This window comes from Coenobita brevimanus, chromosome 21, assembly GCF_032717465.1.
Source record: "Coenobita brevimanus isolate Jiangsu-jjx chromosome 21, ASM3271746v2, whole genome shotgun sequence".
Taxonomy (NCBI): domain Eukaryota; kingdom Metazoa; phylum Arthropoda; class Malacostraca; order Decapoda; family Coenobitidae; genus Coenobita; species Coenobita brevimanus.
The window spans coordinates 36,619,931-36,639,647 of NC_136974.1; the positions used below are offsets into that span (position 1 = coordinate 36,619,931).

Genomic DNA, 19,717 nt, shown 5'->3' on the forward strand with positions numbered 1-19,717 from the left:
TGTGGAGTTGCATGGAGAGACAGACTGACAAATGGGAAGTGAAGGAGTGCTGTGGTGTGGATGTGGCAGAAAGTGTTAGGAGAGATACCCTGAGGAGGTTTGGCCATAAGGAGAAGATGGAGAGCGAGACTAATGAGGAGAATGTATGCAAGTGAGGAGGAGGGGGGGAGAAGGAGGGGGAGGCCGAGGGTGAGATAGAGAGATGGAGTTGAGATGTATATGAGAGAGGGGGGTTTGAGCTGGGAGCAGGGCAGTTAAGTGGCACTGGAGACGGCGACATGGAAGCAATTTATTTGTGCCACCCCTTACGGGACTAAGGCATCTGGCAATAGATGTGAGAGATAGATAGATTTTTTTAAAGAAGTTCAATCTTTCCTTTCTTATGTAGGCAGCAAAGCAAAATGGTAGCTAGGTTTCTTGAAAATGCTATGGAAAAAAAATCCTCATAATGCACATTGCAATGAGCAACAGCCCCAAAACAGATGCTGTGCAAGAAAAATAAGCATGTCCTCCCTTCACGATAATGAGACCTGAGTGAGTTAGCTCTGGGAGGTGTGCATGTGACAGTGATTACTGACGACTGGATCACAAAATGCCACTCCCTTGGGGAGAAAATTCCTCATGTCCCATGACCTCAGGAAGCTCCTCTCAGCATCTGATGGTGTCCCCTGGGGAGTAGGGGTTAAGAGTTCCTTTATACAAAGGGAAAGATAATATGGAACACCGTAAGAATCTCAACGGGATCATTCTGCTAAGATCACCAGAGATGGTGTATGGTGGGGTAGTTTAGGGTAGTTATAAAGCAGATGCAAAGCATTAGAGAAGATTCTAAGGCACAGGAAAAAGGGTGGGTTTAGCAATGATAAAGGGTGAACAGACTATAAATTTACAATTAGAACATTAGATGAGAAATAAACAGCAAAGAATACGCTATGCAGGATGTCCCAAGAGATATGTTAACTGCAGGAATTACTTTCAGGCTAATCTGAGCAAAAATGTTGTCAATCTGAGTCCAATTTCAACCATTACAGAGCTACAATACCGATGACATTATGGGTGAATTATGGAGGAAACCATCTTCACCTATAAGGTCATCAGTAACTCTAGCTCTGTAACAGCCGAAAACTGGACCTATTTAATACAGTAACATGCAGCAAGGTAATCGCACCAAGTCCATGGTAACTACCTGAAAGTGTCTATCATACAAATGTCTTCCAAAGTACTGTGTATAGTACTTACTGAAATACAGTATAACCAACTGGAATTTATTCACTACTCAGTGCTCTACATACAGTAATTCCTAAATTTTATCATGATACATGATTACTATGTATTCTTATTAATGCACAATTTTTGTCATCAAATTTTACTACAATTTTTCCTGGAAATGCTAAGGTTTCTTGTTCAATGAATAAAGTTGTCTGCATGCCTCAAAATCGTCATAAAGGTATGTTATGCCAATCAAGTGAATTTATAAGAATATAGTCTGCAGTCCCATATATGCACCAACAGGGCAAATGAATCATGGCTGAATGGGATAACTGTGACCAGGATATAAATTCCATGAAATGGTGATAATAACTGTTGTGAACATATTTTACAACTGAAAACAACTAGCTAATGTGTTTTTTTCATTTCAAGGTAAATTCAGGCAGCAACCAATGAGATGGTTCAGACTTACAAACCCCAACTGCAGGATGGGAAAGGGTGATTATGTTCTACAGTCGTTCTATTTTATGAAGGCAGTTTGGGTGGGGCGCTCTGGGACCTCAGTCTGTTAGCTCTGTTGTCACATCGTCGCCACACACGTGCTCTCTCTCTCTCTCTCTCTAGCTCTCTCTCATATTTATATTAATTACTACTAATATTATTTTCTTTATTTTCTCTCTTGTTTTCGACTTTTTTTCAACACCACCCCTGAGGTAAAAGTCTATACGTGCGTTTTTTTTTTATAGCTTCCATGGCGGGAGACTGACCGAGTATGACCCGCTCACGCAGGGCTGTCCCTCGTGTCACCACCTGACAACATCGCAAAAGCAACGCTGACAAGTCTTATAAGATTTATACTATACTATAGCTTTTTTATTGAATTACATCTATACAGAGTGTTTAAAATTCATTTATAAGTAGTTACTAGCTTAAAATAGGAGAGTGAGAGAGAGAGAGAGGTGAACACAAATAATTACACATGTGTCGGCGGCGATGTGACAACAGAGCTAACAGTGTGAGGTCCCAAATCGCCCCACCCAAACTGTCTTCATAAAATAGAACGACTGTAGTGCACTATTTAGGTACTGTAGACACTATGGCAGAGACTTTCATTATATAGGTGTACTGTATTACACAACTTGACTGAGCTAGAAAACATTGCATGGAATGTTGGCTTTTTTCATAAAACAGAACCTGAGAAAATGCAGACTGGATTTCTGACTTTCAAGGTGCCTGAGGTCCCAGACATTGCAGTCACATCCACAGTGCAGATTGTCTTGAAATTAGAAACACCAGTGTTTGTCAAGTGCAAAAGGTGTTACTGTTTGCAAAATTTTGTACTCTTTGATGCTGTCAATATATTTTCATTAGATTTAACAGTGAGTCTGGGTATGCTACATGATTTTCAAACACAGTATGACTTTCTAGTACAGTGTCTCACAATGTTCTGTTCTAAGCAGTGTTTAGTATTTGAAGTATTAGTGGCAAAGAGAATTTATGCATGAAAATACTTTATTTTTTAACAGACCAGCATTATTGCCCCAAAGCATGAGAATTGTGACATCATTTTTTCGCATACATCAATGAAGCTATTATTTTGTGCAATAACTCTGTTTTCACAGCACAATTAACTCATACATACAGTATACCTATTACTTGAGGCAATAAACTAAAGCAAATCACACTTGTAGTTCCATTTAAAAAAAAAAGAAAAAAAAAAAAAAAAGGCATGCTTAACCCACTGTACAGTAATTTATATTTTACATTAGCCAGAGAATAACCTCCTGAAGCTTCTTATATCTCACTCAACACCCTCTAAGTTTCATTTATGAACTTGGAGAAGGCTTAAGATAGGGTGGATTGGAAGGCTTCATACAGTGTTGGCCATATTTGGTGTAGGAGAAATTGGTAAGGGCTATAAAATCCTTTTATAAGGATGGTAGTGCATGTGTGAAGGTGGGGAAAAAGTTAAATGATACCTTTAATATTATATGTGGGTGTTACACAGGGATGTGTTATGTCGCCCTGGTTGTTCAATACACAGTTAAAGTCTGCAGTCCGGCATCCTTGGGGCCGAGGTCATGCCAGACCACTGGATATGCTGGACCATTGGGATGTACCTTTGAAATATACTGCCTACACCTGTAAATTATGAAAATATATACAGTAAATCCCCATAATCTCTGTGTTCTTTGAACCTAAAGCTTCCAGACAGGGCAGCTGATCATGGCATGTTACTCATCATCATCATCGTCATCCTGATCTTTTTCCATCTAAAGATGGGAGGAAAATGAAATGTCCAATTCAACAAAATCTATCTGAACCAAACAGGTTCCATGGATTACTACATGACTGTACAAAGATGGAGATGGACATCAATGGGATGTTAACCATCTCCACTTACTATGGCTGCACTCAGTGAATGGCGAGTATAATATTTGTTGTACTGCATTACAAAGGACATTACTGGAAATAAATACTGTAAAGAGGAAGAACAGAAATACAGAATAAATTAATCCCACTTACAGAAATATAAGGGGTAAACATTCATTTTAGAGGAGACAATAATCATAAGCATACTACAGTATTCCTTATGCTATGACAGTAAGGCTGTTACTGTGAGGAGGCAGATGCACTTGGAGCGGGGAGGAAGGGCAGCAAGTCAAAGCAGCAAAAATAACACTTATGCTACGGCATTGCTAGGGTGATTTTGCAAGGGATGGGAGAAAACAGTATAAACTTTTCCATGATATTAACAGGAAGTTGTGTGTAAATGTGTGAGATACGAAAAGATACCGTACAAAGGGACCTACATTCCTCTCTACTTCCTCCATTAGTTACAGGTTTTAGCACTCATTAAACATACCCTACATAGTTTTCTTTCTTTTAACAGTCTCATAAACATGGTTTAAACAGTTAAAGTGAATATAAAATTTTTCTTTCTTTCACTTCTCTCCTTTAACCTTCCATGTTAATGTATTATGGTTACAAATACTGCAATTATCTTTCCTTTGACTACCTCAGGGTAAATGGGGTTTCTCAGCAAAATTATCTGGTAAAAAGCTCTCTGGCAGTGTATGCGAGATAATAAAGTATAGTTATTATCCTCTATACACATGCAGAGAAGGGCCAATTCTTCAGTCCTTATTCTTGTATTAAATTCTGTCTCTACCCATTAATACTGTAAAATATCATATAAATTATCCTGCACTCTATCTCTCCCTTTTCCTTATAAATGAGGACATTAAGGAGCACTGTGATACTGATATGGATATACTGTAAAGTTTTAGAAGTACCCTGAGATGGTATGACCATGTGGAGAGAACAGAGAGTGAGAGGTTGACCAAAAAAAGTATACATGAGTGAAATAAATGGGGAGAGGTGAGGGAAACTGGGGGGCAGGTGGAGGAATCATGAGAACAGGTAAGAGGGAGGTATGAGTTTGAGGGAGGGCAAACTGATCATGGAGGACAGGGTGACATGGAGGTAATTTGTTTGTGGCCACCCCACTCCAGGATTAAGATGTCTGGCTATGAGGAGATAGATAGATACCAGTAGTTTAATTTTTTATAGACTGTACTTGATTATGTGAATCATACATTTTTATTAAACTTAAGGTATCACTCTCATCTTAAATGTCGGGACCAACTGCCTAGCCCCGGGCTCCTACGCTCCTCATGGGGCAATGTAGGATTGGATGATGGATGGAAGGATGGATCTTCCTTGCAAAAATGATGGAATTTACAACAATCTTTTCACTACTGCACACTTGTTTATAGTGGTTTTTGTTATCACTGCGAGATGAATATTTGCACTCCTGTTGTTAAAGCACATTTTACGGCTAAAAAACATTGTTATCGTATACCTGCGCCGGTTTCTGCGAACAATGATGGTGCAGTGTCTGTGGTTTCTGATGACTTTGAGGAATTCAAAGATGTGGCCTTAACTAAAGAGTGAATCCCAGGTGGTGGAGACCATTAAATCTCTATCCCCTTGCCTTGGAACCCCCAACCTCAACACCACCTCAGGCCTCTCTATGGTACATGTTTCTTTTTTAATGCACCCTTTTCATCACTTTCTATTAACCTAACAATGCCTAAGTGTGCTTACAATACTTACCATAACACTATGCATGTACTGTATTTAGTGGGTCTAAATTGTCAGAAAATTTGGCCTCGCACTTCGGATGCTTGGTACTAATTGAGATAAATCCCATAGGTTCTGTGCTTCTGTTATCACACAGTTCCATTGCCACATGCCATGCTCAGTACCAAGTATGCACAATAACCAAGGAATCACTTTATGCAAGACAGTACATTGTTAATAGTGTGATAACTCTATGAGGGAAATGACTGCTTCTATATTAGGCAACCCATGGATGTTGCCATGTTGCCATATGTTTAATGTCTACCGCATCACATTTCATGTTTTATAGCTACTGCACCAAACAGTTCAAGTGAACAGTAATTACAGTAATCCCCCGTTTATCTGACGTTGCTTTACCCGACACGTCATTATTTGACAAATAAAGAAATCTGGCTGAATTAATGCAATATCTGTTTTTTTACTGCATTAACTGATGGTGTGCATGGAAACAGAAATTTCCAAACTGCCCGCCACTCCCCACAGCACCCTCACACCACCAACATTGCCCGTCAAAACAGGGGCCACTGCTTGTTCTACCTCAGTCACAGAGAATAAGCCATCCAGTGTTGGTAAGTTTGTCATGGAGTTTATGGCCTTTGTTGCCATACCAGGGCATTCGTAGGGGGTTTATGTTGCTTGCCTTTGTGCTGAATGCATACCTGTAGCCCCTTCTGTGGAAAATAATATAATGTTTACATTAACATGCACAGTTGGTGACCAGCTACTTGTGTAGCTCGTCACCTGCTCTCGGTTCTACTCACATCCATCTACGCATCTCACTTTCACTTTTAACATACATACATACACCATCTAATGCTGTGCTGCCCCGTAACAAGCCTAGGAGCCCGAGGCTAGGCAAGTTGGTCGTGACATTTAAGATGAGAGTGGTCAGTCTCACTCATCCCTGAGTAGCATTACATGAGCCATAAACTCCAACCATTCCTTGAATATAAACCAACAGGCTCAATCCGGCTGGAGCGCCTTAATTACCCACTAAACTATCAGGCACCATAGTTTGGTTATATGGTTACCACCCAGTGCAGTAAATGGTTTCCTGGTGTCCAGCAAACCATTTGGCTTGTCATTCAGTGTAGAGTCACCCACAGACAGAAGGAAGAGGAAAGAAACAAGGAAAGAAGGAAGGAAGAGAGGAATGGCCAGCCGCCTGAGAGTAGCACTACATTAAGTGAGTGGATGGTGAGTGCCCCCACCTACCACTTTCATAAATAACAAAATATTCTATGTGCCTGTAGCTCCTTCTATAGGAAATAATACTGTATAATGCTTTAGTATATACGCACACAGTTGGCACCAGCCTGTCTCAGCCAGGATTTGATTCTGGGTCCATTAGGACTTTAGGCAGCCTCTCTACTGATTCAGCCACTGCTTCCCACTCACTTTTAATAAATACCAAATATTCTTAATGCCTGTAGCTCCTTCTGTGGAAAATAATACAATGTTTACTTAAATATGCAAGCAGATGGCACCAGCCTGTTTCCTTTGTGTTACATAACTTATGTATCTAGTTGACAGCTTTCGGTTATACTCATATCCATCTACACATCTCACTCTCACTTTTAACACATAACAATATTCTTAGTGCCTGTAACTGAACAAGGAATCATTGTGGATGAGACAGGCTTATGGTGGAATACGTACAGTATAAAGGAAACAATAATTAAAACCACGTTAACATACGAGGCAGTGTAAAAACTGTATAATGAATATCTAAAGATGGCCATCAGAAAATAAGTATTTAGACAGGTTTTGTGTATTGACAGGGAGACCTGTATGGGGTTTCACTGGGGTTATATGCTCCGTAGAAGGAATGGGGGGTTGTATGGCATTATCTGAAAAAATGCATTATCCAACACTGGCTGAATTATGATGGATAAAAGGGTGGTTACTGTACATACCTGGCTTTACAAGATACACAACCTATTTGTCTATGTTGCTGATGCCTTATTCCCTTCCAGGAGGGCCCTAAAAGAGGGAGGTGATAACTGAAGTCTCATCATCATAATTCATAATCATTCCTCATCTTTTCTACTCAAGGGTGGGATGAGGCAGGGTTCAGAAATCAAGAAAAAGAACAAAAATTATAGAGGGAGCATTAATCAACAGCATGCCCAATGCCATCGGTCACACACTCATTCACTTGTTATTCAAGCCCTTGGAACCTTGATCCCACCTCAGGGCATAACTATTTATACATACATGCTCAATACTGCCTATCAGATGGAGTTAGTGATAAATTTAAAAAGGAGTGCCAAACCCTCATCACATGCTTCTCCATACAAAATTCATCCAACCAGCTCAAGCCTTTGTCAGTTTCCAAGCCTCATAACCTCCAAATTTCTTTCTCACACACTCATTCACCATAAAAATCTACTTTCCTCTAGGCCTACCATGCCTACTCCCACCTTCAAACTCACTTGCACACTGTATATCTCTTTCACCGTCCTATTCATACTCAGTCTCTCTATATGATCTTTATATGCATGCTCTCTTCAACTCTCCGCATCATTCATGGATGATATCATTTCTTTTTCTATCCACTTTCACCACTCCATATAACAGTCCTCAAATTCCCCATCTTCACCTCTCTAATGCTTGGCTTTTCATTTTTATGCCACACCATAGTCTCATATCTGTATATTAATGTGGGTAGTAAAGTTCATCATTCAATCCTCTTGTAGTCGCCACACTCAGGCCTCTGTTTGTATATGCCTTCAAAGCACCAGCCATTTTCTTTCCTGTGCCATTCTGGTCACCACTTCCTTTGCACATATACCTCTTTTATCCTTTTATCACTCCTCCCAGGTTCTAAACTCCCTCGCCAATTCAAGTCTTTTTCCATTCACCAGCACATCACACTGATAATCACCCTCTCTGTCAACAGCCATCACTATTATCTGCAGTATTTACTATCACAATATAATGACCACAGACATCAACAAAATTCTGTACCAGTCTGTAAAGCTCTTTTTTCCTATGAGCAACTTGCATAGCATTACCTGCACAAATCTAATTTGGGATACAACACACTTCGCCATTCATTATTATCCTCATCTCTCTCCCCTTAGCTCAGGCTTGTACCTCCCATACAAACATCGCTAAATATGTTGGGGGGGGGGGGTCCTTGCTATGCAGTATGTCACCTCCCTAGACATTCTTTTTTGCAACAGTAATAAGTTAACAGCTAACCACCCCTTACAAGATTAAGGTGTCTGGCTATATATAGACAGATGGATAGATATACAAATATAAAATGATTCTTCACAGCAATTTACAGAAAAATTGCTTATCATTGTTCCCCTGCTGTTTATATATTCAATTTACCAATATCCTTAATTTACAGTACCAGTTGTGTGGAAAAATTTGTGTACAGCCAGTTACTCCTAAATTTAAAGTACCAGTTGCATGGAAAAAATTATGCAAAGCCAATTTGCCAATTTCCTCAATTTACAGTACCATCTATGTGTAATAAGCTGTGATATACTGTACTGGAACACATCACTTACATACAGTGAAGACTTATTGTAAAGTCCTAGTAACTGCAGCTTCTGATTTGGCAAACTCACTTGCAATTCTGGCAGGTCCACTTGTCTTTGTCACTGGACCTCTTCTTGGCAGCTGAACGAGTGAGATCGCTGGGCCCCAGGAAAGACCACCGGTGTGCACCAGTCACCGGGTGTGATGACTGTGAATTGAGTGAGTATAAATGCTATGACAATGGAGGTTCAGCATCACAGTGCAATAATGGGAGGGGGCTGGTCATATTAACATCTTTAATTTGATGTATTTTCTAGTCTGTTCTTGCTATCCCTGAATTATTTTATTTTGCTTAGAATAAAGTGCTTGAACTGCAGGAGTTTTGTTATTTCATCCACAGCAAAATATCTCCCCTAAAGTGAATAAAACTTACAGGCAGCAAGAATAAACCAACAAATTTTGTCATCAGAATGACAAGTTTAACTTCTTAAATGCAATAACATATTTTTAACATTTTCAGGTTCTAATGAAAATGACAGTTGTCCTGATTAAGATATAATGGTTATAGAATTAACATTCTGAGATACATATGAGTCACTCTTAGATGAATAAAATATTATGGCACTTGCTGGAATAAAATACAATCTGTCCTGATCATGAGATAGTCAATTACATTCTTATTACTGTACTATCTACCTATCTATTATCCAATCCTACATTGCCCCTTGAGAAGCGTAGGAGCCCGGGGCTAGGCAAGTTGGTCCTGGCATTTAAGGTGAGCGACCAGCCTCACTCATCCCTGAGTGGCATTACGTGAGCAATAAACACCAACCATCCCTTGGACATAAACCTTCACCGGCTCAATCCAAATGGAGTGCTAGAATTACCCACTAAAACACCGGATGCCAAAATATGGTTATATGGTTACCATCCAGCATAGTAAATGCTTTCCTGGTTTACAGGAAACCATTTGGCTTGTCACTCAGTGTAGTCACCCACTGGCAGAAGGAACAGGAAAGAGGGAAGGAAAGAAAGACAGAAAAGGGAGTGTAAAGTTGCCCATAGGCTGAAGGACAAGGAAAGAATGAAGTAAAGAAAGATAGAAGAGGAAGTCAGGAAAGAAGGAAGGAGGAGACGAAAGGGCAGACACCCGACAGCAGCACTACATTGTGTGAGTGGATAGTGAGCCCCCCTACGTACCAATGAATTTTTAAATCAAATCTGTAAATGACAAATGTGAGTACTATTTGTGCAAGTTGGCCTCCTATTTTTAATTCTAGTTAATTAATTAAGCTGAGAAATTTGTATGCAACGGTGAGCTTGTGCTGAACGACCGGCATGAGAGTGTGAACTTTGGCAATGAGACACTGGAGATGTTGGACAAGTTTTGCTACTTGGGAGATACCATCTTGGCCAGTGGTGAAGCCGAGGACGCCACTAATGCCAGAATCAGATGTGGCTGAGGAGTGTTCAGAGAACTGCTGCCAATTCTAATCATGAGAAGGCTCCCACACCCCTTGAAGGGAAAGGTGTACACTTCATGTGTTAGAAGTGTAATGACATATGCCTCAGAAACATGGCCTGTCAAAAGAGACAATATCAAAAGAATGGAACATCATGAGATGAGGACGAAGAGATGGATGTGTAAGACAGGATATCTAACGAAGAACTGAGGGGACGGTTAGGTATCAAGTGTATCAACAATGAGATGTGCACAGGCAGACTCAGATGGTTTGGGCATGTGGAGAGGATGGATGAACTAAGCTCTGTGAAAAGACGCTAGTCGATGCATGTGGAGTGTGCTGCACCAAGGGTTAGACCTAGAAAGACGTGGGATCAGACTATACGATCTGATCTTGAATTTAAAAATGTGACAAGTGAGGCAGCTCTGAATAGGGCTGCCTGGAGTGCTGCCATTAGGACATGAGACTGGAAGCGAAATTTGTGTGGAGCACTCGGTCTTTAAATTTGTGTATGTATATGTATAATCATTCATTCATTCATCCTCTAATCCAGTATTGCTCCATGAGATGCATAGGAGCCCGGGGCTAGGCCTGAGTGGCATTACATGAGCAATAAACTCCAACCACCCCTTGGATATAAACCTGCACCAGCTCAGTCCAATTGGAGTGCCTCAACTGTCCACTAAACCATCAGGCGCCAAAATTTGGTCATGTGGTTACCACCCAGCATAGTAAACAATTTCCTGGTGTAGAGTAAACCATTTGGCTTGTCACTCAGTGCAGAGTAACCCACTGACAGAAGGAAGAAGAAAGAATGAAGGAAAGAAGGGCAGAGTAGGAAGGATGGAAAGAAGGAAGAGAGGAAAAGGCAGGCACCTGAATGCAGCACTACACAGAGTGAGTGGATTGTGAGCACCCCCACCAACCACTAATGTATATGTATATAATTAATTAAATAACTAGTATATCTATTTGCTATTATCTTTTTAAAATTACCGGCTCAGGTTTTTTAAACTGAAAAACGTGGCCCACACGGGTAAGTGGGTAAGTACCCAGGGAGCTACCCATGCCAACCCTGTGTTCATTAACATTTTCAGTCCAGTGACATCTTTTCATATTGTTTCTGCTGCCCCCAGATGGCCTGACTCAGCTTAAGAAATGCCTTCCATGATGAAAGGGATCAAAACAGGTCTCATTATACTGTATAACTGCTTGTTTAGTACATTCATTTTATCTTCAGACCTTTCTATTCAATGGATTAAAGGCACCTCGTACTAAGTGGCTGCAGTACAATACAGAACTTTTTTTCACCTACAAACCACAATACAGTACCTGTCTCGGTAATCGTGGCCTCCATCTCGTACAAATCACACATCGGTCTGTGGATGCTACATTTAGAAAGCGGCAGGAATTACACAGCCACTTGCTTCCACTATTCAGGGATTCACTCTTTTTGGCCTGCTGGCGCTTCTTTCCCAAGTCATGTGTATCCTTGTCTTCATATGAACTGCTGTGCTGTAAGATTTTCCGTGCGGTTTTATCGGAGTCCCGTTGTGAGTGGGTTATCTTGCCTGTGAATTCTGGGTCATCAACGCTAGCTGCTAGAGTCTGCGATTCTTCTTGTTTCTTTACACTCCCGCCTCTTGCCATTCCAAACCCTAGCCTGATGGAAGAAAGATGACTATAGTAATGTACTACACAGTACAGTACTGTAACAAGAATTTCTATCATCAAATCATGTATCATCTAAAACTACTGTAAAGTACCTTAATGTAACATACTAAAAGCTCTTAATTTATGACACTGCTTTTCTATGTGCTATCTTCTAAATGATATATACAACAGATGTCTGGCTGTGTAAAACAATTGAAGTTAATTCAATTCCCTAAATAAATGCAACTGATAAGCTATCTTTCTTACTGCTTTATCTCTTCTAGAATATGATTTGCAAAGCTTGAATCCTGAAACTGAATTAAATACTATTCTGAATGTTAGAAAAAACACCGTTTGATTATAAACTACTGTACTGAGATTCAACATTTCCCTCTATCAAGCTTTTCATGTACAGTAAGGTAAGCTGCTAACACATATCCCTAAATTGCAAATTTATTTACCCTGAAGCAGAGATGTTTGAACAATGAAGAACCAGCTGAAGTCATTTTAGAGATGTTTGTGATTTGAAAATGGATATACAGTAAAAATAAATAAATAAATAAAAATAAATTTGAAATACTGTACACTCAAAATCATTTATTTCGACCACCAATAATCTGAATCTCCCAATACTCCAAATTTTTCCAGGCAGCAAATAATTTTAAGTGCAGCAATAAATGTAAGTGTATTGAGTGAAAATTCAGTGAATTAGCCACAGTAAGTTACTGCTGAGTTAACTGAGTGAAAACTAAGTGAATCAGGTGGATTTTTTCTCTGGGTTTTATCTATGGATTTATCTGGCTTGAAACTAGTCTTGGACTTGGCTGTATCTGCCTGCAACTACAGTATTCAGCCACACTTCTATGCATTTCTGGTGAGTAAATGCAATAACCCATATCATGTTAAGTGTTTATTTAATGATCATGTACATATTTCTAATGTTTTCAGAGGTCCCTCCCAATAGTCCGAAAAAACAATAGTTCCAAAGATCCTCAGTCCCTTACCACTCAGATTACAGGATTCTTACTGTTTTACTTCTCAATAGAAGACCTGGCCTCAATTTTTTCTTTTTCTTTTTTTAAATAATGGAGAGAGTTCCAGAAAGTATGATTAGAGAAGAGTGAATATTGGTGAGATGTAGTTTGGGTTTATGCCAGGCAAAGGGACCACTTGTGCCATATCCACTGTTCGACGGCTTCAGGAAAAAAATATAGGAAAGAAAAGGAATCTGTATTTTGTTTTTGTTGATTTGGAGAAGGCCACTGACAAAGTCTCCTAAGAGGTGGTGAAGTGGCCAATGAGAAGGCTTGGGGTCAAAGAGTAGCTGGTTAGGATCGTTATGGCTCTGTATGTGGGTGTTCGCACCCAGGTAAGGGTGAATGGAAATTTGGGTGATGAGTTTTCCATGAATGTTGATGTGCACTAGGGGTCAGTTTTGAGCCCCTTGTTGATTATCATGGTACCTGAAGCCCTCTCACATGACTTCAGAAATGGATTCCCGTGGGAGATGTTGTATGCTGCTGATTTGGTGTTGACTGCAGAGAATGAAAGGGAGGCTGAGGAAATATTTAGGAAGTGGAGAGATGGTATGGGGCATAAGGGCTTGAGAGCAAATGCAGATAAAACCAAAACGATGGTATCTATGGCTGGTGGCAGTACTGTCAAAGAGGAGAGAGAGTGGCCATGTGTGATTTGCCACATGGGAATAGAAAGTAATTCCTTCTTATGCAGTGTTTGTGATAAGTAAGTGCACCAAGGCAGTCCTGTTGCAGTATGTTGGCTGTCTGAAATGTGAAATAATCTCATCTGCACATGAGGCAATGTCTGTGAGTGGCTGGGGTGTAGGACTGACATTCATATACTGTACTGGAATCAAACTTGGCCCAGATAGGACAAGAGGAATATCCTTCTACACAGATGGAATGTACAGCAACGGCAGAAGCACCAGGACACAGAGGGCCAATTCATTTAACAAGGAAGGGCCCTAAATCTTCAACTGTCTCCTCATCCACATCAGAAACATGTCATCCTGTAAGACAGAGGCCTTCAATCATCATATTGACGCCTTCCCACATATGAATGACACACTTCCCATGCCTTGCTACACCTGGCAATATTACAACCAGGTGAGTCATGTTCCACTCTACTAGAGGAAGCAAAAAGACAACAGCAGCAGTTCCTGTAGTTGTGATCACTGACCGAAATCTTTACAAAGTATCACAAGGCACAGCAGGAATGATATAAAAGATGGTTACCGGGCTTATCGGTACTATTAAATATATTAAATAACATATCTTTCTAATTTACCTCCAGTTTTGTCCCTTAAAACAAGATAATGGATAAAACCTGCATAAATCTGGACACTGTTTCTCTGATGTTATGCCATGATGTTACATCCTGTGCAGTAATATTAAAAAACTAAGTATTTTGAACAGTTTCATATACCAGTACATGGAAATTCACAAAGCACATAGTTCTTTATGATGATTACGCTCTTTGACCTTTTAATAAAACAAATAATATATATGACAAACAGAACCTTTCAGACAATTCTAATTGATGAATGCAATCAGCCTATGGAAGGCTACTTCTGTTAACTAAAGATCAAGTATGGTACAGGAATTTAGTTTCTTTAGATTACAGTATTCAGACTGCAACTAAATACAAATATCATACATACTACCGGTACCAATGTAATACTAAACTTAAATAGAACAATTTAAGTTTATTTTTCCCCCAACTGAGAATGGATGTCAATGGCATTAATTCAAACAAAGAACACTTACTTGAGATAATCCTAAGTCTTTGCATCACATAACAATTTGTATTGCTATCTCTTAATTTGCTGAAGTGAAAGTCTCAACTTCCTACAATTTAAACATTAGGTAGGTTTTCTGGATGTTGCAATATATTTCTTTGTAAGCAAATGAACAACTCCCATCTACTTTGCCTTTCAAAATTTACTGATTATACAGAAAAAAAAAAAAAAGTTAACCCCATCTCAAAGCATCAATGGAAGATTACATCTGAGCACAATAATTCTTAAGGCTGTTTGGTTACCAGGTTACGGTACTTATTAACGTGTCAGTAACTTACAATATTGCAGCAATGACAACAATCAATCTGGCATTAGTAGCGATATTATCGGGGTAAATAGATCCCTTTCACACTCACTTACAGCTCAAGGGTGATAATTCCCATAAATGAGGCGATTTATCATTCATAACTATATTATTGGTGTCGGCAAAGATATGGCTGAAGATTCTGTGATTGGAATATGAATATTGCAATCACGTTTGGTTTGATTTTCGAGGCTCCCATGAACTAATATAGAACTCTTGGCCACCCCTTACCTCTCCTCTGGCCCTTAGCATCCCCGGAAGGCGATTTCAACCATCCTACCCAAGTGCAAATGGGAAAATGAGGCCAAATAAGAGGACAGATGTACCCGAACTTCCCCTTTGTTCGTAATGTTTACATCGGGATGTCTGTCGAGGGAACCACAAGCTGCCGTCTCCACCCACGCAAAAATATTATCCATTTTCTTCTCCTCTTTAACAAATATTTTGTTCATATAACCACCCAAACTTCCATTTAGTACTTCCTATCCACTGACTACCTATTACTGGGCTTTGGTGTATGTTCTGATACGCTATTATTAATATAAATGGAAGTGGTGAATGTATCTGGCAGGTGTGTTGCTCGTGCGCTCTCAGCTGATCGCAAGGATGCGCGCCCGATTTAAATTGCCTTTTGGCTGATAAGAATTTTACCATGCGGTGATGGTAATTGGTATTTTCGCTAGACACTGATAAGAGAAGTATCGGTACTTTCACCGTGTAGCAGTAATGACCTGTTTTTCCAGATAACTTATAAAATGAAGCTCGATACATATTCAAACATATGTAGGGAAGCTCAATCCCGTAAGGGGTGGCCACGAACAAATCGCCTCCATGTCGCCGTTTCCTATGCCATATCACTGCCTTGCTCCCAGTTCACACCACCCTCTCTCATATACTTCTCCATTCCATCCCTCCGTCTCATCCTCGGCCTCCCCCTCCACCTCACTCTCCCAGTTCACACCACCCTCTCTCATATACTTCTCCATTCCATCCCTCCGTCTCATCCTCGGCCTCCCCCTCCACCTCACTCGCATACACTCTCCTCATTAATCTCTCGCTATCCATCCACTCCACATGGTCAAACCACCTTAATGTATTTCTCCTAACACTTTCTATCACATCTACATCCACACCATAGCTATCCTTCACTTCCTCATTTATCAGTCTGCCTCTCCATGTAACTCAAAGTGTTCCTCTCAAATAACCCATTTCCACTGATATCACTCTTGACTTGTGTCCTTCCAACAAGGTCCAAGCTTCACTTCAGTACGTTAGAAATGGTATCACAATACTGTCATGCAGTGACTTTTTTACTTCCATGCTCACTTCCCTGTTCCTTCTTTATCATTGCTTTCAAAGAACCAGCAATCTTTCCTCCCTGTTGTACCTCTTCAGGCACTTCAAACTCTAAACTTCCACCCATACTCATCACACTATTGAAGTACTTAAATGCACTCTCATTTTCCATTTCCTCCTCATCCAGTCTCACGTTGCATTCAGTGACTTAACTTCTCTCAAAAACCATAACTTTACTTTTCCCTACACTCACCTTTAGATTCTGTTTCTTACACACACTCCCAAACTCATTCACCAAGCCTTGCAGTTACCCTTCATCTTCACTTAACAGTACAGTATCATCTGCAAACAACAGTACAAGGAGTTTCCAAACACTGGCCTCTATTATAAGGGTTGCTCCAACATCCACTGCTCTACCTTGTATCTCTTTTATAACCCCATCCAAATACAGACTGAACAACCATGGGGACATGACATCCCTGTTTCAATCTAACATTCAGATAGAAAAATTCACTCAGTTCACTATCCACATGCACTGCAGCCTTAGCACTCCTCATACATACTCTTCACAGCATTCAACAACTTCCCATTTACTCCATACATCCTTGATACTTTCCACATTCCTTGTCTATCTGCCCTGTTATATGCATTCTCCAAATCCATGAAGACTGTATACAACTTATTTCCCTTCTCTAGAAACTTTTCCACTGAAGATGTAACATTGAATATCTGATCTACACAACCTCTTCCCTTCCTAAAGCCTCCCTGTTCTCCAACTAATTCCTCTGTTACAGAGCTTAACTAACTCGGTCAATTAGTATCCTACCATATGCTTTTCCTATTACACTAAGAAGAAAATGCCCCTGTGCTTACCATAAAATGCTTTTTCCCTTTTTCCTTTGTAGAGGGGAATAATTATACTTGACTTCCAATAATCCGGGACTCTACCTTCCTCCCAGGCCAATCTGCACGTCTTCCATATCCATTCTACTACTACCTCTCCCTCATGCTTCAGCATTTCACCACACACTCCAACAATTCCTGGGACTTTCTTCATTTTGACTTTCTCCATTGTTTCCACTACTTCTATCCTACCAATTCCTTCCTTTCTTCTCACCTCCCTCCTCCTTCCAGCCATTCCCCAGTCACTTACACTCACTTTCATTCTCTATGTTCAACAGTTCCTTAAAGTGTTCTCTCCATCCGCTCACTTTTTCTCCTTTCTCCACCAGCCATATACCATTTTTATCTTTCACTCCCTGACTTACCTCTTTATCACCCCATCTAACACTCTTTACCTCTTTCCAGAACATTTTCTTGCATAACCTCCACTTTACACTCAAATTCCTTCCAAATTCCTCATCCACTCTCTTCTTACTCTCTCTTGCTAATCTTTTCACCTATGTCTTCCTCTCTACATATAACTCTCTCTTCTGTCTCTCAACATCCTCCATGCCCCTGTTTCTCATCCACTCACTGTATACTTTCTTCCTTTGCACCACAGCCTGTCTCACCTCTTCATTCCACCATGCTGTTCCTTGCACTCCCTTTCGTCTTCTCTTCACCTCACACACCACCTCACATGCTGCACAGATTTCTTCTGTGAATATCTTGCACATATCTTCCACATCCCCCATCTGCTTCAAATCATATTTTGACCTGTTCTTAAAACTGAAGCACTTGCTCCTTGGTTGACCATTGACATTTCCCCCAAGTTTGTATCAAATTGGACAAAAATGGTCTTAGTTGTACTGTTCATATTCACACCAAATTATACAATACACCCCCATGCTCTGCATGCAGGTGTAAAAATCTGATATTTAGTATAAAATATAGTACTGTACTTGTGTAAAGTATATTGTAACTATTTCACGGAAAATTTTAAGTGCATTTCCCTGAAGAGTTTTAATCTTGTACAGTATTACAGTACTTGTCTTTCTCGTTTCAGTTTTCTATTTGGTGGTCTTTAATTAACCCTGGGTCAGGGGAGGATATGGGAAAGCTGGTAGTTGTTCTACCTTGGAATCTTTTTGGCCCTTTAAGCTCTGTTCAGGCTCTGCTGTCAGTGAAAGTCAATTTCCATCATGGTTCCTCAGTCACAGGAATCCTCTTCCTTGTTCACAGTAAACATCAGGGTGTGGCTTTGGCTTTGTTGGCAGGCAATACTTGTTGGTAACTTTGCTGGTAGCTGTTTGGGCTGGGGATGAGACAGGGATTCATGCATTTCCTCCTGCACCTTGGCTACAGCATGACTACTGTGCTTCCTTGCCCTGCCTCTCTATCCAGGGTTTATTCTTTTTTAAGCCTGCCACAGGGAGGCAGGCAGAAATGAGGCTGAGGGACAGAGAAGGTTGTCTGTGGCCTCAGTGTTCATGATCACAGAAAGTGTATAGGTGGGAAGTACAGACAGGCATAGGTCACAAAGCAGGTGGGAGGGATGATGTAAGCAGGAAGTAAGGGATGGTGGAATGGCAATTTCAAATATAGTATCTCACTAACAAGAAATATCTCTCAGGACAGTGATGCCAATTTAGTGGGCTAAAACTTGCAAGTAACTTTGACCAAAAATACCCCTAATATAGTTTTTTCATGGTTTGCATTATCTCTAAAAGTGTATTTTTTTTTTTTTTTTACTGGAAATGTGAATGGTTTTGTCACAGTGAAAACTCACATACCCAGTACAGATACATTAAAAATGGAGCTTAATTAAGCAGATGGTAATATCCTTTCTTTTGTTATTTTTAGCCAGTCATTAGAACTGAGCCTTAATTTCTAGTTTTGTGGATGCACCCATAAGCATCTGTTGGTCAGTATCCCTCTTACTGATCCTCTTAAGGTCAATTTACATTTGACTAAAAATATCTAAGTGTTACTGTACAGTGTATGATACTCTCCAGGCACACTTGTTTCATGTGTTTGGAGTGGATGCAATGATGCCTGGTAACCTGTTCCGAGAGATGGAAGATAGTTTTCACCATTACAGTGCCTGAACTTATCATCCAGATTCAGTTTTCTGTTGATGTAGAACTGGATAATTTACAAGGATCATTATTATTACCTGTTGCACTTAGGTACTGAACTTTCTCCTGTATGGAATAGGTTTCTGATTCAGACAGAAAAATCAAGGGTGGACCCGCACAATGGGTACTAATGTTGTACAATAGCCCCACTGCCCTTAGACAATTTTTAGGTGCCTGATGGTCTAATTAGTTAAGGCACTCCAACAAGACACGGTCCATCACTGTCTAATTCAGAGGAGTATGGTTGAAGTTTTTCATACAATACTGCTTAGGGGAAACCAACTTGTTATTCTTGCCTTAAATGTTTGGACTG

At 40.1% G+C, this 19,717-nt stretch overlaps 1 protein-coding gene across 1 annotated transcript in view; it reads right to left on the bottom strand.

The window, feature by feature from the left end:
* LOC145392213 (calpain-D-like) overlaps positions 1 to 15,442 on the bottom strand; it is a 64,708-nt gene extending 49,266 nt beyond the window's left edge. Inside the window, exons 1-3 of the mRNA XM_080266664.1 lie at positions 15,320 to 15,442; positions 11,646 to 11,976; positions 8,940 to 9,058 (exon numbers count right to left, since the gene is read on the bottom strand). Coding sequence (XP_080122790.1) covers positions 8,940 to 9,058; positions 11,646 to 11,963 — 437 coding nt within the window. The 5' untranslated portion in view covers positions 11,964 to 11,976; positions 15,320 to 15,442. The remainder of the gene's footprint in view (positions 1 to 8,939; positions 9,059 to 11,645; positions 11,977 to 15,319) is intronic.
* Between the last annotated feature and the right edge of the window lie 4,275 nt (positions 15,443 to 19,717).